A 23,950-nucleotide genomic window follows, 5' to 3' on the forward strand; every position below is an offset into this window, starting at 1 on the left:
TCAAACATGCAAGTCAGTCCACTGAGAGAGAGAGAAGACAATTTAATGGTCTGAAAGTTTCCATATACTCACAAGCAACGGCAAAGAGAGCCAAGAGAATCAGAGCCTTCATGCCTGCAGTGTCTGTGAAATGACCAGTGTAGTGGACAAGGAGTGACCGGTTTATATAGGCCTGCTCTTCCTATGTCTCTGTCAAGTATTAACTAGTATGTGAAATGGCAGGTGTATGAATGTGCTTCTGTAGGTTAAAATTGTACCTTGTGTACATACGATACCACATCAGATATATGTCCCTCTGTGGAAATGTAGCCAGAGCACAGTCCAGAAGATAAACTCAGTAACAAACAAGAGAAAATAAGTATAAATATAACTTTTATTGGCTTTGAGTCCTGCAAAAAAGGCAATGTGCCAAAATAGCAAAATCCAAATATATGTAAAAGCAACAACAAATGACAGCACATACAAAAAGAAGCAAAAGACAATATTAAACAAATAACAAAATTGAATACATCCTGACATAGTCTATACTTAATCAAAAATTCCATATCTAAGAGAAGCAAAAGAACAACAAATTGTGGGTTGCGACAAAACCACATTGTTGCACTTTTCATCCATTTGTTTTTTGATGCCATATGGTGAAAAAGGGTTACCCTTTACATTTCACAGGCCACTACAATTCTGCATTAAGTGTTTATGGCTGTGCATTCACAGACTCAATTTTGAGTTTCTCAGTGGTCAAATCTGTGAGTGCACAAACACAGATGTTGAGACTGCTAATGGCCTCAACTGTTATTTGGACGAGTTAAACAATTATTTAATTATTTCCCTTGGACTGAAATGCCTGCGGTCCAAGCCATATGATGAATAGCCACGTCACTGGGATATACGTAGTTGTAGACTCTGGAAGTTCAGAGTTCACAGCTTCAAGTCCTTCAAGTTGTTTACGCATCGTCCACTGACAACAGGTGCCATCTGATTTAAGCTAGCAGCATTGCATCCACCAGCACTAGACACCATACACTGTGAAATAGTGAGTAAGCAAGATAGGATTTAGTAGGCAGGAAATTTGACTAAGTTAGTCATTAGATAACAGCTGTTGATTGATTCACTGAATCACTTGGGCACAAAAGTTACCCTATAAGCTAATAACTGCAGGAATGCAGGCCTTATCCAAACTAATAATGCTGGGCTACATGTTTCACGTGCACATTGTAGGCTACCTTTGCTACTATGATTCACATAGTTTTAGGCTATTTGATTTGCTACTTTGTTTCAGAGGTTGAACAAATGAGTAAAAATAACCAAATCCTTTCTGGTCTATTGAGCATTTTTTACTGATCTGATATAGCAGTCAATTAATCGACTAAAAATTGACCACTTTCATATTGCAAATTGATTGCATTGCAGCTTTATCCAGCTTTAGCCTAATCAGTTTAGGGATATACCCAAATATCAAGTGCATATTTTCTAACCTTTCATATTATAACATCTTTGTAACCAAGGCGTAGCTTACTTTATGCTTTTCGAAATAGACGTAGGCTAAGAAGTGATTTCACACGATTCACGATTTTTGAACTTCGTTCCCTGTACCTTTTATAATGACGTCTAAATCTCGCGACGTTAAACAGTCTGTGTTCAAGAAAGACTTTCAAACAGGCTAGGTTTTACTGCACAGTTTTGACGATGTGATAATGTTGTTCCTTGTTAATGCGTATATATGTCGTAAGGTGAGTAGAAGAACATTTCATCTTCTGTAGTCTCGTTTACTCAGTGTGTAAACAAAGCAATGACATTTCACCGCAACCGGGGTTTGGCAAATGTAATGAAATCGTGCTGGCTAACATAGCCTAATTTATGCAGAATGCGCATCCATTGCGGATGTGGTGCAGAATAAATGCGCAGTGCGCATTTACCTACAAGTTAGCCAGTCAGATTGTGATCTTATTTTTTCTATGAAGTGTAATCTTTGTCGTTGAAATAGTAATTTCTGATATGGCTTTTCTGTCTAGTTCTACCTATTAGCCTTTTATGTATGGAAGCCCCCCTTCACGTTAATTTAACAAACTAGGCCGGGCTTTGCAAGTCTGTGCAATGGCTTTGTGTTGGTTTCTGCCTAACGTTTTCGGTAAATGTATATATTTGTTTATTTATCAAGTAATACGTCCCTCTTACCAGTCGTGTATCTTTGTATAGGCAATGGACCTACTGTGTTAGGTAAGCTAGTTGACGCCTGTGACATTTTTGCCAAGAGCTGGACTACTTTATTTTTTTCCCAGCTGCCCTTTTTCATTAGCCTACGTAATAGTCATAGTTTTACCACCAGTGTACATTCAACTTCAACAAAACAATATTCAGGCCATTCAGGAAATATATTTATGAAACCTGATTGTTCTGTTTATTGAGTGGCAAGACAACTTCTGTCTAGCTGAGTGAATGGCGCTGCCTCTGCCAACTTGGTTAGTGTGTCTGCGAACCAGGCCTGATTAATGACTGAATACTATGAGGAGGGGGGGCTGCTATACGAGCACTCGCCTCCCAAGCACATCAAAGAGGAGTCACCAGAGGGACCCTGCGGAGGAGGCATCTCGGAGGATGGCTTCCCACGGGAGGATGATGACTCGGAGGGCAGCTGTGATCATAATGGCAGCCTGCCGGATGGGCTTCCTTTCAATGTTGTGGTGGTGCACCCTAATGTTGTGGCGCCAGGCCTGTCATCCGACGACCTTTTTTACACTGAACAGAGTAAGCCAGTTCCTTCATTATTGTCAGCCAGGTACTTTAATGTTTATGGCTAGAGAGCATTGACTTTGCTGGGAGTTTGATTTACTTTTGTTTTTTTCCTCTCTGTAGATAGAGGAGTGTCTTCTACACTGGCAGCAGGAAGTGGAGGCAAGCGGAAGAGTCGTTTTAGCGGAGCTGAGCTAGAAGTCCTGGTGTCCGAGGTGACTCGCTGTGAAGGCGAACTCTTTGGCCCTGCAGGGAGGCTCCGGCGCCGTGAGCGGGAGCGCATCTGGGCTGGAATACTCGAAAGGGTCAACGCCGTCTCCAGAGTCCCGCGGACCTTACGCGAGGTGAAGAAGCGATGGGATGACCTCAAGAGACGAAATGGTGGGAGGCTGGCAGACGCCAGGTATCGCAGCTGCTACGTGCCATCCAGCAGGGGAGCGTCGGTTCTGGGGAGGTCTGCTCAGGCAAGCCCCAGGCTTCAACAGGGCCATCCGAAACAGAGCTCCCGAGGAAAGGGCAGTAACATGAGTTTCTCTGACACAGACGCAGGTAACTATTCATTAGTTCTCTCTTTTTAAGACATGTCAATCTTGTTGTTTTGTCAGTATGTAATACTCCGTCCACTCAGCCGCAGTCGTGGCCTACTGGTTAGGGCTTCGGACTTGTAACCGGAGGGTTGCAGGTTCGAACCCCGACCAGTAGGAACGGCTGATGTGCCTCGGGGAGCAAGGCACCTAACCCCTCACTGCTCCCCGAGTGCCGCTGTAGCAGGCAGCTCACTGCGTCGGGATAAGTGTGTGCTTCAACTCATTGTGTGTTCACTGTGTGCTGAGTGTGTTTCACTAATTCACGGATTGGGATAAATGCAGAGACCAAATTTCCCTCACGGGATCAAAAGAGTATATATACTTATACTTACTTATACTTATACACTCTGTGAAGTTCACATGAAGATGCAAACTTGTTCTCTGCTCAGCAGGTGGTGGTGAAGGATCTGAGAGGGATGGTTGCGAGAAAGAGGATGAAGCAGGTGAGCATGACGAAGGGGAGGGAGAGTGTGGAGACGGTGCTGAGAGTAGCATGGAAGACAAGTTGGGTTTGGGACTGGGTTTGGGAATAGTGCCTCCGCCAACATCAGAACGTTGGCTACCTCCTTCCCCCCTCTACAGTGCTCCGTTCCTCAACGGGACTCCGCAGCCGAGCCCTCAACCCTCACTAGGGGCCCACCAGGGTCTCCTTGAGGCCCCCCCTCCACGCGTCTCTTGGCTGGAGGATGAGCTGCGGGGTCTAGGTGAAGCTGCAGTGCGGCTCGGGGACCGCGTGGAGCAGAGTCTGCGGGAGTTTGGGGAGGGTTTCCGATGTGACATGCGGACCCTGGTGGCCTCCCAGGAGGCTCTCTCGGTCAGCTTACAGCAAAACAATGTCCTATTGCAGAGGTTACTGGGGCTGCTCGAGAGCCAACAGCAGCAGCAGCAGCAGGCACAGCATCATCCTCAGCCTCATCCACATCAGCAGTCTCAGCAGCAACAGGTGCCACAGCAGCAGCAGCCACACCATAATCCGCCCTTACAACCAAATCAGGTTCTACAGCAGCAACAGGAACAGGAACGTCAACATCCTACAAACTCGAATGATCAGCTAACCCCGTCACTTCCTTCTGAGCCAACACCCCCTGACATTTTGGATGGTACAGCCCATCCTGATCGATTGGCAAGTGTGAATGGCACGACCCAGCGGTCCCGACGGGGGAGGACAGGTGATCAGCGCCGTAGAAGAAGACGCTAATGCTTGATATCCATGCTTTGATGAATGTTCGATTATTTATTTTACTTTCAGGTATTCATTGAGACGTCACCTTCACTCAGAGAAATGCCATCTGTCTCCTTGCTGTCTTATAAGTGACTATAAGATCACCTATGCTATACAATGTATCAATGATTTATACATTTTGGTTTGAAGTAATTATTACAAAAACTCAATTTTTGCAATTGCATTAATTAAGTGACTTGTCGGAGTTGAGTAAAAGTTATTGTTGAAACCTGATGGGTCGACAATCATTATTAGAATTACCTTAAGCACTTTTGAATGCTATTCACACATAGTCAAGACTCTTGAAAGTGGGAATTGTAATGACGGGAAACAGGAATTATATTGAGATTCAGAGATTTCCAATTGGTCATTCCACTTATGTAGGAAAAGCCAGAGGTTCTGTGAATCTCTCCTATAATTTGACATATATAAGGGTTGTAACCATTCCTCTAAATGAGTGTTACAGCAGAGTAATTTTAACAAGATGAACAGGGCTTACATTTGTTGCATTTTATTAGGACACATGAAATATTTTTCTCATGTTCAAAGAAAAAAATGTGTTCCTTAACAAGCATGTCAGAAACGTATTCCAGAAAGCACTTTTATCCTATTATTGATTCCACATTATTGTGGTTTTAAAAAAAACAAAAATACAGTATACAGTATGTCAGATACTGATATGCATTGTGATTCTGCATGCAGATTCTGGTTTGTTAGCAAACTAGTGCAAAGCCTTTGCGAGGAGGAAAACTTTTACCATTTTGCACAATTTGTATATGAGGGGTATATATTCTGGCAATATCTGTATATTATATTGTATCCTGTTGTCCTACTAACCAGAATGTAAAATAAAGGCAATGCTAATGGAAATGACCAGCAGCTAAAATTGTGTGACTAAGTGAACATTCTGTTAACATTGCATGTGCATACAAAATGTGTCAAATACACATCATTTGATTTTTTTATACCTGTTCTTGACTTTTGGTGATACAAAAACTCCTGACTCCCTCAAGTTTGGTTGAGTTAGAGTGAGCTTGTTTTGAGGTTGTTCTGTTTATCAACCCTACTGAATACAACATTTTGCAACATTTAACATATTGATCATCTAGGAGAATATATTATACATTTCATCCCCAAAACAGAAAAAGTTGGGACATTGTGTAAAATGCAAATAAAAACAGAATGTGATAATATACAAGTCTCGTAAACCCATATTTAGCAGCAAAAAGGAAATAGATAACATATCAAATTTGACTATTTTTATGGAAAATATGTTAATTTTGAATTTAATGCCAGCAACATGTTTTTAAAAAAAGCTGGAAGCATGTTTACCACTGTGCTGCTTCACCTCTTGATCTAACAAAATTCTGTAAATGCTTAGGAACTGAGGAAACCAGTTGATAGAGTTTTGAGAATTGAGTTGCTCAACAGTATGGGGTATTCTTAGTCATGTTTTTCATTCCATTATGCACCTAATTTCACAAATCTGAACTGGTTGGTTGTCTGTCCTTTTTGCAACTAAATATAAGTGTAAGAGATTTGCAGATTATTACATTCTGTTTTTATTCACTTTTTACACACCGTCCCAACTTTTTCTGTTTTGGGGTTGTATTATCAAACCTTTAAGTCCTTTAGACATTTTATTAGAGATTGTAATGAATTTGATTGCAAGAGAACAACTTTGCTTTGAAGGCTGCATACATAGGCTAATATGTCTTAGGTATAGGCTAGGCTTAACAATATAGGCCTATTTAAATAGTGATTATAAGATGTAGGCTTGTAATCAGGCTATTGTTTTGTTGAATGTATGTATTCATTCACCTTTTTAGTAAGTTTTTATTAACGTTTTTTATAAAGGAAGAAAGCATAATAATTTCTAGATTCAACTCTGGTTCAACCTCCGTGACGACTCTGACGTCATAATTTCGTTCCAGCCATTCTTTCTGATAAAGAGGCAGGCAGAGGGAACATGGCTGCCGAGCACACACAAAACCCCGACAGAGTGCCGAATGACCCGTTAATTAACTCTAGAGATGTAAAGAATGATGCCGAATCTGGCGTTTCTTTAAGAGAACATGATGTTAGTGCAAAGGATTTCGATAACAATGCCGAAGCGAAAGAAAATGTGCAAACAGATGTTGATTCAGGGTTAGTAAGTCATGCAGAATCCAGCACAAGTCTCGTTGATTTGGAGTCCACCGTTTCTACAACAGAGACGAACAAACCCTCCGTTGTTTCCTCAAGCCTTCAGCTCCAAATGGAATGGTCTGACACGGAGGAAGATTCAGGGCAACCCATACTAAGCGACTGTGGGGAAAATGGTAAAGCAACATTGTATCGTTACTGTTACTGTAATTCAGTCTCAGCTAGCTTGCTAATATGTTGTGTGGTTGCTATGCATGTGCAGCCTGTGTGTGCAGCACGTATTGACAATAATATATCTACTTCATTCTCTTGTTTATGGTTTTTGATTTGTGTACACATAGTTGTTTAATCTTCCGTCTGTTGTTTGTTGACATTTTTTATAATGTTGATATTGATAATGTATGCTATTTTTCTCATTATGAAAGTTATTGTATAGCCAATTAAGTATTACTAGAAACAGCATCATTACAAGAAGTTACTTAACAAGTGAGACTTAATAGTCAAATGTGCTTTCGATCTGTTAATGAAATATACTGATGTTGTTTACCATTAGCCCTTGAAGCTGATGGAGCAGATGATGTTACACCTGAGCCTAAGAAGGAGACTGTAGAACTTTCATCCGGAGCTGAAACAACATTGAAACGGAAAGTAGAACCACCTAAGCTGCAGGATGATCAGGCTGCATCAGAGGAAGTCAGCAAAGAATTGCATGCTGAGGAACCAGTGGCATTAGAGAAGAAAGGAGTAGGAGGAGGAGGAGGAGGAGGAGGAGGCGGTGAAGATGAGAAAAGAGGAGGTGAAGATGAGAAAGGTGAAGATGAGAAAGGAGGAGGTGAAGATGAGAAAGGAAAGACACGAGAGGAGGAGAAAGGAGGAGGAGAAGATGAGAAACAAAAAGAAGGAGAGGTAGAAGCAGCCGAGGAAGGCAAAGTAGAGGAGGAGGTTGTTGTTGTGAAGCAGAGAAAATCTCGTCTGGAATGCCGTGAGTGTGGGAAGTGTTTCACCCGTCGCGAGACATACAACCTCCACCGTCACTTCCACATGCACCAGGACGAACAAGCCTCCCTCACCTGCAAAGAGTGCGGCCTCACATTCCAGCACCGGAGCAGCCTCATCAAGCATCGAAATGAACACAAGGAGAAGGAGAAAGCTGAGTCCGTAGCACCCTCAGTACAAGCATCTGTATCGTTTTCAGACAGAAAAGCCCTTATCAAGGCGAAGGACACACAAAATGACCCACAGTGTGAATATTGTGGTAAGACATTTGATACGCTGGCCAAGCTCCGCACGCACAATTGTAAACTGGCCCCAGAGAAGCCGTACCGATGTCCGTTATGCCGCAAGGAGTTTCAGTACAGAGTTTCCATCACTGCCCACATGCAGACACACTCCCTGGAAAGCCCTTTCCGCTGTCTGGAGTGCAACAAGGGCTTTCATTCCGCCATGATGCTGAGGATTCATCAGCGGTCTCACGCTGCTCTCAAGCCCTTTGCATGTCCTGAGTGTGGGATGGTCTTCAGACATCGCTCTGTCATGGAGGACCACAGGCGGAAGCACACGGACGAGCGCCCGTACCACTGCAACATCTGTGGCAAGTTTTTCAAGTACGCCAGCCTCTTGCACCAACACCAGTACCTGCACACGGGCAAGAAGCCCTTCCGCTGCCGCGACTGCGGGAAAGTGTTTGCCTTTTCCCAGAACCTGCGTGCTCACCTCCGCCAGCACCAGAAGCATCCACACAGCTGCCCTCACTGTCTGGACACCTTCTCCGACGAGGCCAAGTTGCAGGAGCACATCGCCACCCACGAGCTGTCGCACGAGGCGTCTGTGGTGGACAAAGAGAATGCTAACTATGCAGTGGAGCAACCACGGCTGTACAACTGCCCTCTGTGCTCACAGGTCTATTACAGACCCGCGGACCTGAGGGTGCACATGCTGGTCCATGAGGCAGAGTATGAGGGCATGAGTAACGGGGTAAAGCAATCGGAGCCGACGTACGCCTGTTCTCATTGCCCACTGTCGTTTTCAGACGAAGCAAGCCTGCAGTCCCATGTCATTACTCATGAGGCTTCATTCATGAGGAGGGATGTGCGGGGCGGGGGCCTCGGCATGGGGAGGAGAGAGAGCATGCCAGGGAGTGGTATCTACGGTGACCAGATAGACAAGAAACCGCTAAAATGCCGAGACTGTGGCCGAGGTTTTCGCCACCGTTCTGTTCTGGAGTTGCACATGCGCATACACAGTAAGGACAAACCATACCGTTGCAATGAGTGTGGCAAGTCTTTTAGGTTCGGCAGCTATTTACAACAGCACCTCATCATCCACACAGGGAAGAAGCCATACAAATGCCCTGACTGTGGAAAAGACTTTGCATTCCTCCAGAACATGAGGACCCATCAAAGACTCCACCAACAGAAGCCATTCCGCTGCACGCAGTGCCGCAAAGGCTACAGTGATGAGGACCAGCTGCAGCGGCACATGCTGTCCCACACAGGAGACAAACCCCATAAGTGCCACCTCTGCAACAAAAGTTTTGGGCTGGCCTACCTGCTTCGAGATCACATGAACACTCACACAGGTGAGAGGCCACATCGCTGCCAGGAGTGCAACAAGTCGTTTCAGTGGCTGAGCAGCTTGTTGGTGCACCAGAAGATTCACACGCGCAAGCATCAAGAGGGTAAGAGGGGCAGGAGAGGGGACAGTTTTAGATCAGACTGGCAAAGATGGGACAGAGCCCCTGGAACAATGATGCTCACCCAGCCAAGCACGTATGCTGCCCCTGTGTCACAAGGCCAAGACTGGCAGGGAAGGATGCCACCGCAGCAGTCACAGAGCTTTGCACGTCAATCTGACCAGCAGGAGCTGCCAATGCAGCAGCCACAGCAGGAGCTGTGGCAGCCTGGCATCGCAGTCACACAGCAATCACGAGAACCACAAAGACAGCCAGAGCCGACAGTGAACACGGTCCATGCCCCACAGCAACAGCAGCAGCATCAGCAATGGCAAATAGAGCGACAAACCCAGCCAGCCCAGGTGCAGAATGTGACTTGGATTTCTGTGATGGCCCCACATGCGAACCAAATAGTGCAACAGCAAGCACAGCAAAAGTTACTGCAACAGCAACAACAAGCTCAGGCAGAAGCACTCTCACACTCCTTGCCACAGAGCCGTGCTGACACGTGTGTGACTTCACAAGCAGGAATTCTGTTTTCCAAACCCCACCCACACCTAGAAGATGGAACTCTTTCTTGGGGCACCAAAACATCCCCAGTTGTTTCACACATCCAAAGCCCAACAAAGGGCCCAACAGAGCATGAGAGGAGTCCTCTTTCCATCTTATGGGCTAGCACTGCTACCTCTGTGCAGCCACAGACCTCAACAGGCACTGTTCCTCTTGACACGGGGTCCAGTATCGCCCCCACTAAGCCAAATGAGCAAGAGCCACAGTTATCACACGGGCCTGAAGTTTCAACATCTACACCAACTACCCAGCCTGGGGTGTCCTCTCTATCATCGAAAGATGACACTAAATTATGGAGTTATAAAATACCCATTGGTATAGCCCAAACTATATCAGACCAACCTGGCAATGGTACAGATAAACTACGACAACAATCTCCAGGTTCAGCAAACCAGTCCATGGCGACAAATCAGACACAAATAGACGCTTCTCGCTTACCACCAGGGACAGAGAGTACCCTCTGGACATTCCAAGCTACCTCAATCATTCCTAAGACCCTAAGTTCTCATGACAGTAGTGCAGTAGAACAACTGCAGCAACAACAATTGCAACCACATCAACTAATGCACTTGCAACAACAAAAGCTACAATTGCAGCAGCAGCAGCAGCAACAATTGCAACTGCAGCAGCAGCTGCAGAAACAACAACAGCAATTACAACTGCAGCAACAGCAACAACAATTACAGTTGCAACAACAACTACAGCTGCAGCAACAGCAGCAGCAACAACAACAACAGTTACAGATGCAGCAGCAACAGCAACAACAACAACAACAACAGCAACTACAGTTACAGCAACAACAAATACAACTGCAGCAGCAAAAGCAACCTCCGTTAGCTTCAACCTGGGTGAATCCCACCACATCTTCACAAATGAGCCCTATAACCATTCAGTATGGAGCACCTCGTTTCCCACACGGGGACGCCCCTGCAGTGTGGGGGTTTCAGACGGCCCCAGGGGGGTCCCAGACATTGTTAACAGGACCAATACAGCAGGGGACAGTGCGAGGCCAGACCCAGTTGCCATTGATGACGGGACCGCAGATTATCATCAACCAGGCCCCACCGTTTCTCTCCCCTGCTCTACGACCACTACCTCCACTTGGCCTGCCAGCTCCACACCCCCTTCACTCCGTTGCAGTCAACCAGATATCGAGGCCGCCACCTCAGAACCTGTTTTTCAACCCACAGGGAATAATAGGCGATAGGCCTCCCCGGCCCTTTGCTCAGATAACTCCTCGGACTGAGCTGCCTAACCTGACAGGCCGTTTGCCTTTCCCCACAGACCGCCGCCAGTGTGTGATCTGTGGGTGTGCATTCGCTCAAGAACTCGAGCTACAGGTGCATTATATGCAGCATGCAAAAGGAGAAATCTGATGAGTACTACAGGAAAACAAGGCAAACGAGTTATTTTTAAGCTAATGTACCTCCTGCTTGAACACTGATTCATGTTCTTATTGTTAATTGTATTAAATTGAGCTGAAAGGATTGTGTAATCATGTAACTTGATATGTCATGTTGGAAACATTGGTTATTACTGATGATGTGCTCTGAAATGTTTTATGTCATTGATTTAGCATACATGAAAATGTAAGGACATATGTCAAGGTGATGCACAATTACATTAAAGAAATACAGATTTTATACCTTTTCTGTGTGTGCCAGGTGCTACATTTTATGATTTAGTTTGAATTGTTCAGGGTCTCATTTATCTGCCAAATAAATGTTTAAAGAGAGTACTACTAGGTTTTTTTTTATTTAAATTTGCATTACAGTTCAAATATCATCTTGTATTTGATTTACTAGCATCCAGACAGATAATTATTTGAATATTGTTTAGATATTTAGCCTAATTATGATTTCAGGATGACATCATTATTGTTAAATCTGGATTTTGCGGCTTTACATTAATGTAGGTCATAAGCAAAAACTATAACACTGCTAGTGTCATGGTGATTTAAGGGAACTCCATACCACCCTTTTTTTTTTTTTTTTTATGTTTTTTCATACATCCCCAAATACTGTGGTAGGCTACTATGATTTGTAGGCCTAGCTGAAGAACACATTAATTAATGATATCACTGTTCTTCCTTTGCTGCTTCCTTCCATACTGTGTCTACTTTATGAAAATGTGCTCAGACTTGGTAAGGGGTTTCTAAATAAGGAATGCAATTTCACAATGTTATGAAGTAGCCTCGGCTTTATTTGTGCAACATGGTCCCAATATCTGCGATAACCTGTTTTGGTTAAAAAATAACTATTTGTTATTTGATATATTGAGAGCTATTAACACATTATGCGACGTTTAACGGTGGCACAAGTGTTCTTCATAGCAAGACAACCGTGGCTATATCTGTTTTTATATGGGAAAGAGAAATGCTGTTTCTCTTTGAAGTGGGACCAGATTCTTTGTGTTCCTATCATTGTGCCATTTCACAATAATAAACACATAATAAAATTGTAGTCGCGCCATTTCAAGCCATTTTGAGACTAAGTTAGGGAAGTTGTTGGACGTAATTTCCTGGGGCCGCCGAAGTGTTTCCGCACTGTTGTGTGTTCATAGCATAGCATAGCATAGCCTAGCATAGCATAGCCGTCCTCTGCTCTCTGTTCTGCACCCACCCCTGTGGTTGTGTTGCAGGGAAGCGCGAGGGGCCCCTGGAGTGGAATAGAGTCATCATGGCTGCTGTTTATTCCGAAAAGGGTGGCACATTGCAAGGAAATGTTGTTGTACTTTCAAAAGAAAACGAAGAGGGTATCTGTAATGCTGGAGTACCTAGCGACCCCAACCAAATTAAAGCAGATGATCTAGGTGCATTCGTAGACTCAAAGCTTAGTGGCCCAGCTACATCTAAGAACCACGCCGAGATGGATGGGATGAACGCCATGCCATCCATTATAATAAAAGAAGAGCGGATTGAGGATGAAGAATATATGCAGATAAACTTAAGTGATGTCGGTGTAGAGTCGGAGGAGACCGCTGCTGATAATGGGAATGAGTCCACCCAAGAAGAAAATGTTGATGGTGAGTAAACATGTTCGCAAATGCATGTCCCGACTTTTAGCTAATTAGCTTTCGTGTAACGTTAAAGCTGGCTGGCTAGTGACAACTGATGTTTGTCGGCCCCATATGTAACGTTGGCTATATGTCTAACAGTTGCATTGAACCAAGATGATATTGTGAAACATTAGTAAAGCACGTGCAAGGGAAATAAGGTTATTGTTATTAGCAGGCGTGGTTGGAAATGGTTGTCTCCTATAATAACGAACCGCTTTTTTTTTAGTAAATGAACCATACCAAACTGTTAACGTGTGCTATCAACAAACTGTCTTCTCGACTTTAACTGTGACTAGTAGATAATTAACGTTAACCATGCATTCTTCTCAATAAGTCATTTGGTAGCATTAAGCTTTTATTGGGATGCATAACTACCAATAATGGCTAAAATGTGGTAAAAAATAGTCTTGTAGGAAAGAAACATTCATTGAGCTCGGTTAGCAAGCGTCCACGGCTAACATCTGTTTAGCTAGTCTGCTAGCTTGCTACTTAGATAGCTGAGAAACATCACTAACTTACAAAGTTTTGCTCTAAATGCAACATTTCTGAAGACCTAACAGGCCTTTTCAACTCTCGACTTGACTGGTTTTGAGTTGTCATTTGCTTCTGGTTTTAATCGCAACCGTGCTTGGGACTTGCAAGAGTTAGCTTATCTGTAACAACAGTCTACAGTCGGTTGGTTGTGAAGCCAGTAGCATAACAAAACAGTGCTTCCAGTAGCCTATCAGCCTCCATTTGCAGTGTGCACCACGGACTAGGGAGTAGACAGACTTGTAATAATAATACTGTAGTGACTTCAAGTTGCGTGTATTCAAAAAAACAAAATAATAATAATAATAGGTGGCATCAGTGTAAAGAAACGAAATGATACATTAGCAGATGATAAGGTTTTGCAGAGATGCATGCACCTGTTGTTCATTTAATAATTCCCTGCAAAAGGATACAATATCAGGCTACATTTTCAATTTAATTTATTTCTCTTCTTATTAAATTGTGATTTTAAGGTTTACATTTCTATATATGTTTTGTTTTAAGCATGAACTTTATGAATTACCCATGTGAATTTGTAGTTATGTCATTCATCATTTAATATAGCCCTTGCTGTATTTTTGGCCCTCCCAAATTTGGAAAGCTGACCAAACCCAGTCCTGTGTATTTTTAAGTCGGATAATTTCTGTCCATACATATTTTTTATCTTGCCACAATAGATAAATGCACTGGAAAGCTAATGCATACTGAAAAGTGATTGCTAACATGTGAGGGCTATTGTTGTTTTATTTCAAGGACATTGGTTCCATTATCAGTACTTTCTGTGTAGCACACTTTTTGTTGCCTCAGTAATGCAATGAATGTTAACAAATCACATGTGAAGGTGTTGTTTTCAGCTCAGAATGTTTTTGTTTTGATACAATAACTTCTCTGTCATGTGCAAACCAATTTGTGTGCAAATAATTTAATAAACATCTGTGTTTTTAAGACAGTGGCGTTTTCTTTATTATTATTTAAAACGAAAGGAGGGAAATATATTGATGAAACAAGGTAATCCATTTTTTAGCCTTATGCTGCTATACTTTTTTTTTATCCTTTTCTCTTTTCTCTAGCAACAGGAGTCGCCCTGACCTCCTATTTTCCCCTTTCTATTTCTAGGGGAGTGGCAACTCCGCTGTGTGGATTGTGGCGAGACCTTCGGGGACAAAGAGATCTACCTGGAGCACCGTCGCGCGCACACCCACGACGGTCCTATTGTGTGCCTGGACAGTGACTCTCAGTTCGACGACCTTCTTGTCTCTCAGGATGGCGGGCGGCGGACTCTGTGCTGTGCTCTTTGCGGGCGCAAATTTTCAAGTTCACGTGGCTTTTTCAGTCATCAACTGAAGCATCGTAATCAGTCACTGAGGCACGGTCACGAGAACAGTTATGGGCAACCTAGTGCAAAGCAGCGTTTTTATGAGTGTCAAGACTGTGGTAAGACATATTATACCATTGGCCAGTATCTCAACCATCAACGGTCCCACAAACAGGCCTCAAAGTCTGTGTTTCATCAGTTAGCAGACCTTAAAAAGAAGTCGTTCCAGTGCCCTACTTGTGGCCGTTCATACTCTCGTGCTTCAGCTCTCGATGCCCATCGCCGCTGCCATGAGGTGAAACTGATCAAACCTCGACCTGGTGCTGCAGGAAAGGCACCAGTGGCACACGAACCTGCAAATGAAAATGAAGGTTCCGACCAAGCCACTGAGACAGTAGATGAAAGCCAAAAGGCGACAGATGAAAGGCAAAAAACACCCACACCATATGCTTGTCAATGTGGCCGATCTTTTCGCACATTGTGTGGCTTAAGCACACATCAACGCTTTAGCTCTGTATGTAACCCCACTGTTGTCAAAGTAATCAAGCAGGAAAGTAAGCTGCCGTTCAAGTGCTCACAGTGTGAGAAGCAGTTTGTGAGCCCAGTGGCACTGGCATGCCATGAACGTTGGCACAGAAGGCGCGACATGATTCGCAGTAGTGGTGTCTCCCTCAAGTGTGAGGAGTGTGGCAAGTCTTTTACCTCACTCACCTTTTTCCACAAGCATCAAAGATTGGCTCACAGTGAGGAGGCACCTGCAAAGTCTTTCCTTCATCAAGTGTGTCAGCTGCAGAAAAAGGCGTTTGAATGTCAGGATTGTGGACGGCGGTTCTCCAGAGCCTCAGCTCTCCAGTCTCATCAGCTTTGCCATACAGATGTCTACAGCGACATTTTAGAAACTCCAGCTCAAACATCCAACGCGACCCCTCCATCACCTCAAAAGCTGTACTTGTCCAACAAAGAGCAAGCTGCAAACTTTGCTATTGGGGCAATGGCTTATTCACAAGATGTTAGTGCAGATGTTACCGCTGAACTCAACAGCAGTGAGACAGATTACATGGAAGAAGGAAATGAGACGGCAGACTTGAATGTAGAGGTTGTTAGTGTAACTGCATCAGACGGCTCATTGTTTGGAAGTGAGGACGAGCTAGAACAGGACCAGAATCCTGACCTGGAATTGGTGTGTGAATCTGATGCTGATGAAAGAGAGGAGTTGCCTCCTCTTACAACACAGAATGATGCACCTACATCAACACAGCATTATAACCCACCCACGTCACCACAGCAATACAAACCTGAGGCTAATGTGAAAATTGTGAAGGTGAACTTTGCTCCTGTTAGTGACCAAAATATAAAGGGGAAAGGCTTGTACAGAAGTGAACCTCAACAGATTGTGAATTTTGAGTGTCCAGAGTGTGGCAGACAGTTTGAAAGTGCCGGTGGCCTACGTTGTCATAGACTGTGGCACAGAGGAGGGATGGGTAAAAAAGCATGCGTTAAGAGGAAGATTTCTGCCACCAGTTCTGTAGTGAAACGCCACTTTGTCTGTGATATCTGTGGCCATAAAAGTTACTCAATGCCTGCACATAATGCCCACTTGGGGAAACACGAAGAGAGAACCCCTTACAAATCAATCTCGTACCAGCTTGCGGAGCTTAAAAAGAACAGCTTTAAATGTGATGAATGTGGAATGCGCTTTTCTCGACTCTCTGCCCTGCATTCCCATCAGCAGCATCATAACAGTGAAAAGAAACCGTTCGCATGCCAGAACTGTGACAAGAGCTACTCTAATGCCAGTGGTCTGTACAACCATAGAAAGACATGTTACCCTGGAAAAATTGTTAAGGCCAAGCCAGCACCTGAGGTGAAAAAAGAGGCTTTTAACCCAAAGAAAACTCTACTCGGCCCAAAGGTTCACCAGTGTAAGCGATGCGGGAAGAGCTTTTGGTCCTTTGGAGCCTTGTCTCATCACAAGCAGTACCATCCACAGTGTGCAACTGTGAAATCTGACCCCAATAACCCTGTTAATGGCCGTCCCCGCCGGGTTTCCTGCCCTATTTGTGGGCACAAGTTTCGGAAAAGGGGTAGTCTGGCTTGGCATATGCAGCGACATAAACAGAAGAAGACGGAGGTGCATACCTGCGGAGAATGTGGCAAGTCTTATCGCTTACTCACCTGTTTCCTGAAACACCAGCTTGTGCATGGGGACGCCCAATCTAATCCTCCACCAATCAAGTCCTTTGATTTTCAGGTAGAGCAAGTAAAAAAGAATTCATACAGCTGCACACATTGTGGGAAACTCTTCTCCCGTGCAATGGCTCTCCAGTTCCACATGAGAAGTCATGGGTACGAGGCTGGCTTTTCTTTATCAAAATCTGAAGCTAGAGAAGAGCTGCAGTGCCCAACCTGTCCCAATAAATTTCAAAATGAAGCCAAGTTACAAAAACATAAAAAGAAATGTGGACAAACAAAGGCGGATCAGGTGCCGACCACAGAAAGTGCAGAGAAATCAGAGTCTAATATGCCCAATAATTTACAGAATGCATCTAAATCTGAGACTGTTCCCCAGATTTCCTCAGAACCAAAAACGGTTGATCTGAAATATAAATGTGCTGTCTGCGGGAGAAGCTTTGCTGTTGTAGGAGCACTTAATTTTCATAAAAGAATCCATCTTAAGAGTCACACTCATCTGGTCAAATCAAAAATTTCCAGACTTAGTCGAGGGGCAAACTTGACCACAGAACAGAAATCTGGCAAATATCCATTTACTTGCACTGACTGTGGTAGACATTTTACAAATAATTCCGCTTTAGGGACTCACAGGCGATGGCACACTGATAAAAAATTTGCTGGATTTTTGTCGAAAGAGGAGGAAACTTCAGTTAAAAAATCTGTTGACAATGGGCCGTTTCTTTGTAATCTCTGTGGCAAGGGATTCTTCTATTTGTGTGTTCTACGACGGCATCAAAAACACCACCCCCCGCTCGAAGAAAAGCCATTGGAAAAGTCCCAAACAGCAGATCTGCTCCCTGAGTCAAATGCTATGCCCTCAGCAAGCTCTTTATCTTGTCCAGAATGTGACATGACCTTTTTTAGTGGCACACAGTTGGCAATGCATTTTGAGAATCACCATGCCAACTCAACAATGCCCATTTCTGAAAAATCATCCCTCCATGTCCCTTCCCTTAAAGACCCATCAGTTCAATCTCAAACGCCAACCAATGCAAACCCATCAAACACCCCCCCATCAAAAAAGAACAACTTGAAACTGAAAGTTCATCAGTGTCCCCACTGCCCAAAGAATTTCCCTAAAATCAGAGGACTGCGAGCACACAAATGGCAGGCGCACAGGAAACCAGTTGAGCCTGTTGCGCCCATCGTGCCATTGGTGCCCCTGAAGCCCTTCCCTTGCCCTGATTGTGAAAAACGGTACAGTTCTCAGGGAGCCCTTTACAATCACCGAAAGACGTGCAAATCAGTGAAGGTTGAGCCCCGCAAAGCAGTGAAGGCTGAACCTCGCAAAGCAGTAAAGATTGAACCCCGCAAAGCAGTAAAGATTGAACCCCGCAAAGCGGTAAAGGTTGAGCCTCGCAAAGCTGTAAAGGTTGAGCCCCCCAAACCCCTAGTCACAAAAGTGAAAGTGGAAGAAACTGCCGTTCCACGCAGACCTGTGGAGCTGGTTAGCAAGTGCTTCTTCAAGTGCCACAAGTGCGGAAAAGCTTTCCCTAGTGAGGAGCAGTTGAAGGCTCATAAGGACGTAGCAAAGACACGGCCTTTCTGCTGTGCCCTCTGTTGCCGGGGCTACTGGACAGAGGCCCAGCTGCAGCAGCACCTCTCCTGGCACGACGAGGTCCGTAAACGGCTGCCCACTGAACTACGATACAGGCTCAGTACCTCAGTCTCACCTGGGCTCAAGCCCAAACCTCAACCCCCACTTCCCAGCCCAGAGAAGAAGAACTCGCCGCCTCAAATTAAGCTGTCTGCAGCTAAACCTTTTGCACCTCCTCCCCCTCAAAAGGGTCACAAGTGTCAGCACTGTGGCAAGTCTTTCCTGTCTCCCATGGCCTTGCAGCAGCACCAGGCTCAGCATACTAAGTCTTTCCAAGACCAGCATAATAAGACCAACCAAGATCAGCCCACTTACCATTGCACCCTGTGCCCCCTTACCTTCACTGAGATCCGGGATCTCATTGATCACCACCAGGAATGCATGGGTGAAAAAGAACAGAAAGATTCTGGTTCTGAACCGCCCGCTAGACACAGTGACAGCTTGACATGCATCGAGTGTGGATTGTCTTTTGGTCAAGAGACTGAGTTGCATCAGCACTACATAGAACATGCACGTGGAGAATACTGATTTGAAGATATTAAAAGAATGTCTTTGGGTTAAAGAATGAATGTTTGTATGAAGACGCTATGATTTAGAGGATCTGATTTGATCTTCTGTCCAAAAACAAGTTCTTTATTGAGACATGTAGTCTTTGTGAGTAAAATGTGACTTCAGGTTTTTACAATGGGAAGTCAATGTTTATTTCTCAGGCTAAATTTTTGCGCTGGACAAAAAGTACTTTGAGATCTATATTTCCTGTGTAGTGATCAGTTCTTTTATTACATATAACACTTTGTCAAATAAGTTATTTTAGGTAATGGGGTGCTCTATACTTTTTCCATATGGTCATAACCACCAAGTGCAACCATCACTTAAAACTATTCTTTAGTGCTAGACTTGCAACTGTGCCCCTCGTCCTGACCTTGTTTTGCATTACCCATGTAAATTTGATATGTGTGTGTGTGTGGATATATGCTCTCTCTTTTCTACCCTTTTGTGATTAGGACTACTAACTTAATATACTTGACTCCCCATCAGGCTATTTTTATTCATTTTACATCCCTCTCCCCATATTATGAACACTACACCTGCTCTACTGTTAGTCCAAAACTAGCTGGCTTGTAATGTTTCTTGTGTTTGATATTAATGATGTTCTGTTATTGTTGATTTAAATGAAACAATGTTTTTTTGTTTGTGTTGATTTCAAATCAGTCAAAAATTATAGAATAATTGTAGCAGCTAAATGAATCTGTTTTGTTTAAGTTAGTGAGGTTTAGGGTTGTTTCTTGTCTTACCTCATACAGATTTTCTGTACACTGGTGCCACCTAGTGGGGTAGCTTCATAAATCTATACTCTTTGTAAAAGCTAGAATTCAAAGGGAGATCTTTTGATGATACCCAATGGAGAAGAATGGCATCTCCATTACTCTGGATTTGAGGAGAGATTTCTAACACTTTTGTTTATTCTTTATCTTGCTTTCCCATAGATCGAGTTACTTATCTAATTAGTGATAAGTTACTGATTTTTCAGCATTAACTACAAACTAAGCATCAAAATGAACTAAAACCAATACAGGTTTGTTTCATGAAACTGATGGCAAGTGAATAAAACAATTCAAGACAAAATATGCATGTTTGTCCCTGTTGTGGGTTCAGTAAGAAGAGAATCTTTGCACTGTGTGTTTCATTGGGACACCTTGTTTGAAATTCTCAGAGTTATCTGCTATGTTCCCCCACAAATATAATCTCATTTAAAATACTCATAAATGGGCTTTGACTGTACATTGTCAGGGATTGAAGGATTGTCCTATCTAGTGACTAGTTATATGGCATTTATTGCCCTTAATGTGCTTTGATGTTGATTAGTGAGACAGTGGTCATACAATTGTCATTTGTAAATAATTTCTAAAAACCACTTGAAATATATGCTTGTCATTAATTATTTCAGTCCTTGAAGCACAACTTGAGTACATATTTCTCTTGTTTATGGTACATATCTGTTGAACTATCCAGCATTAATACTTTGACTTAAAAGTCATCAAATATAAGGCCTTGGAGAAGTCTGATATACTTAAAAAGAAATTGGCTTTAGGTCTGCTCAGCTCATCCTTAAACAGTCTACACCTGCTTTTGAAGTTTTATTATCCCTGAAACCTGGGTAGATTTGCCACTCCAAACCAGAAGTACACATCATGTAATCTGAAGTTTAATGGGTTTAGAGACAAGTTTCATGCTTATGAATCTTACATGTACAAATGCATTGGTTAGAGTGATCTCTACTAGGTTACTACTTTGAACTATCCTGATTGTATGCAAAGCCTAAATAAAGCACTATTCAAAGATATTCATCATTTGTTTCTCAATGTTTTTTTGTAATAAGATGTGTTGTTACAGTTGGCTTTATTAAAGTGCATGTTGCAAATATGCGAAAAAGTATATTTAACCTGCTGGAGAAAGACATTTAGACATCATAAACATTCAGAGGGTGCATTTGTGTCGAAGTAAGCCTAAGTATCACTAACCTTGAGCCAGGCTAATTTTTACTTTACACATAACTCAGGGAATTAGGTTACTTAATAATTCTGCTCATCTGTCAATGTTTTGTGTGTAGTAAAACTGTTTGGTTAACTGGCCTATAATGTTTCTCCCCTCCCGTAGTGAAGCTGCGTAGCATGAGGTGCCAGGACTGTGGGCAGCAGTTCACACGCTGGGAAGCCTTCAAGATCCACCTGCGCAAACACGTAGAGGAGGAGGCCACAGCAAGGAAGCGTCCCCTGCAGCCTCAGAACCAAAACGGCGAGAAAAGGAGGAGAGATGAAGACAAAATTGACGTTAAAGATGAGGATGAGGAAGTTGATGTTGTTGGTTTTGAAGATAAGGGGGAAGAGGAGGAGGAGGAGGAGGATTTTTTTGATAGTACTTGCCAGATAAAACCCTCTGAGATTGTGAAGGTTCGCCCTCGCGTTGCCATGCTGTCGCAGGAGGAGAAGCCAGTCTACGGAAGCAGCAATCAAGTCTATACCTGTAAGATCTGTGAAAAAGTGTATTACTACCTGGAGTCGTTCAGAAACCACCAGAAGACACACACCGGGGTGCAGAGAGAGAACCACCCCTGCCTACTCTGTGGGAAGCTCTTCAAACGTGCAAATGCTTTATTTTTGCACATGAGAGTGCACAAAACCCCTGTGGTGAGAGTGCGCAAAACTCCTGTGGTGGCAAGTAAACCCCCAGAACACCATTGTGACCAGTGCAAGAAGTCTTTCCAGTCTACTCAGTCCTGGCTAGAGCACAAGGACATTCACAAGAACAAGCAATTTTGGTGCCTCTCTTGTTCCGAGGGCTTCAAGGACGCTGAATCCCTGGATATGCATCTGCTTCACCATGACATGAAACGTCACCGGTGTAAAATATGCTTCAAGTCCTTCAGAGTGGCCTCCGAGTTGCTCTACCATTGCAACACTCACACAGGATTCAAGCCGTACAAGTGCAAATTCTGCGATAAGGATTTTCCCCAGCTGGACACCCTGATGAAACACCATAAGACGCATCTAGGTGTGCACATGGAGGGTACCAATGAACAGCTGGACCAGGGGAAGAGCACTAACCATGAGAATAAAAAGGTTAGTATGATGGAAAAGCTTAAAAAGTTCATTGGGAACAAGGGTTCAAAGGAACAAGTCCAGACACCTGACAAGTTTTTGTGGCAGGCCCATCATGAGGCAGAAGCAATGCTAGGTTCTGGGTCAGGGGAGAGTGAAGAGGTTGTCCGTTACAATGGCAACAAGGAGGGTTCTGAATCGGATTCTTCAGTGAGCAATGATACAAGCGCTAAGTTCTTTGTAAATTCTAACTCATCAGAAGAAGAGGAGGAACAGGGAGAGTCGATGGAGATAACAGGAAATGCCGTGGTGCAGAGAGAAGGTGGCCATTGTGAGGAAGAAGAGGATAAGGATGATGTGGTATTCACAGGACAGGTATCTGCACCTCTGCAACAGGTAGAGGAATGGAGGTGCTTTGAATGTGGGACCTCTTTCTACCAAGAGGCAGAGCTTCACCTGCATTACATGAAACATGCCAGTGGTGAGCTGTGAGTTATGTAATACAGGGATTTTGGCTTGAGAGGTTGACTACTGTCCACCTTATCTAGTCGTTGTCATTTACCGTCACTGTCACTTTTGAAAATTCAGGAACACAGAGTCCTCATTTATTTTGCCTTACTCTTTTTCAAGTGAATGTAGTATACATGGCATAAAGCAACAGATCTATGCAGTAAGTTGTGACATCATTGCTTGGAGCTTTTTGTCCATAAAGTGCTTCAGAACAATATTGTCTGTATTGTAAATCCAATACAGGACGGGACTCATTATCACCATATGTTCCATGGTGTATACTAGTCTTCATCTCGTTCATAATCATATGCAGCTGTGCCCTGACTTGTTCTTTTAGTGTGCCTATCTGTAGTGCCTTATTACTAAATGGGATGACTGTAATTGATGTATCTAAAGATCTAAGATGTCTATATTTTTTCACAATTGCCTGTACAGTAAGACCTCAGTGAAAGGGCGGAATAGCATGTGTAGGTGACTCAAGACTTCAGCTGTTAAGATTCACCTGATATGAAGTGTGTTTCTACATATAGTTCCTTCTAGTTTAGGGCCTTTTATACCGTTGTCTCCAGCAGCGGCACTACTCTTAAAAGCCTTGATTAATATTTTCGTTATCTCTTTATTGTGACTTAGTCCTTTGCATTGACTAATTTTGATTTCTCTGATGTATGGATGTCTTTGTCTATGTCTGGTCACTGTTGATGCCTCTGATTGTTATGACCATGATATGTTGTAAGAGCAGTTTATTTTCTGTTTCCCCCCAGATTTATGTTAGTTGATTTGAGTAAAGTTGATTTATGCTCTCACCTTTTATAACACTAACTCCATGAAAAGAAATTCAATAAATGATTTGCATTTGATTAAATTGTTGTAACATTTTGTGGTCGCTCGGACTCGCTCCATGCACTTCTCTATGTGACTGCTGTTCGGAAAGCTAGTTAGAACCAGTGGCCACTGATAACATGGATTGATAAGAAGGGTTTGAACAGGTGGCTCGGTGTACTGAACTAATCTATGGTATTTTTCCATTGGTTGTTTTAATTGATAATATTTTTCTGGTTGATTAATTGGTACAGAATGGGAACCGTACATATGGTGAAAGCCATTGATTTCACAGCCCCCGAGTCACAGTTACCAGTTTGTGTAGCAATGAAGACTGTCTTGTTTGCTTTGCTTGTACTGGCAGTGGG

General features: G+C 43.4%; 2 protein-coding genes across 3 annotated transcripts; both read left to right on the forward strand.

Annotated features, from left to right (window-relative positions):
• Positions 1–868: 868 nt before the first annotated feature.
• On the forward strand, positions 869–5,409 carry LOC143118878 (uncharacterized). 2 transcript variants are annotated; one of them, XM_076280013.1, is made up of 3 exons: positions 869–2,742; positions 2,851–3,276; positions 3,704–5,409. In XM_076280013.1, exons 1-3 carry the CDS (start codon positions 2,487–2,489, stop codon positions 4,510–4,512), a joined length of 1,491 nt encoding a protein of 496 aa, XP_076136128.1. In that variant the 5' UTR covers positions 869–2,486; the 3' UTR covers positions 4,513–5,409. The 2 variants fall into 2 exon arrangements, with proteins under 2 accessions (XP_076136128.1, XP_076136129.1); XM_076280014.1 differs by having other exon boundaries at positions 3,707–5,409.
• Positions 5,410–6,501: 1,092 nt separating this feature from the next.
• On the forward strand, positions 6,502–23,625 carry LOC143118603 (uncharacterized). The gene is made up of 4 exons (XM_076279628.1): positions 6,502–6,857; positions 7,235–11,295; positions 12,505–12,946; positions 21,313–23,625. The coding sequence occupies exons 1-4, from the start codon at positions 6,506–6,508 to the stop codon at positions 22,743–22,745; spliced, it is 6,288 nt and encodes a 2,095-aa protein (XP_076135743.1). The 5' UTR covers positions 6,502–6,505; the 3' UTR covers positions 22,746–23,625.
• Positions 23,626–23,950: the final 325 nt, after the last annotated feature.

This window comes from Alosa pseudoharengus, unplaced genomic scaffold (assembly GCF_046254945.1).
Source record: "Alosa pseudoharengus isolate Yale_2024_CS ecotype anadromous, Long Island Sound unplaced genomic scaffold, YU_APseudo_1.1 YU_APseudo_1.1_scf_12, whole genome shotgun sequence".
Classification (NCBI taxonomy): Eukaryota; Metazoa; Chordata; class Actinopteri; order Clupeiformes; family Clupeidae; genus Alosa; species Alosa pseudoharengus.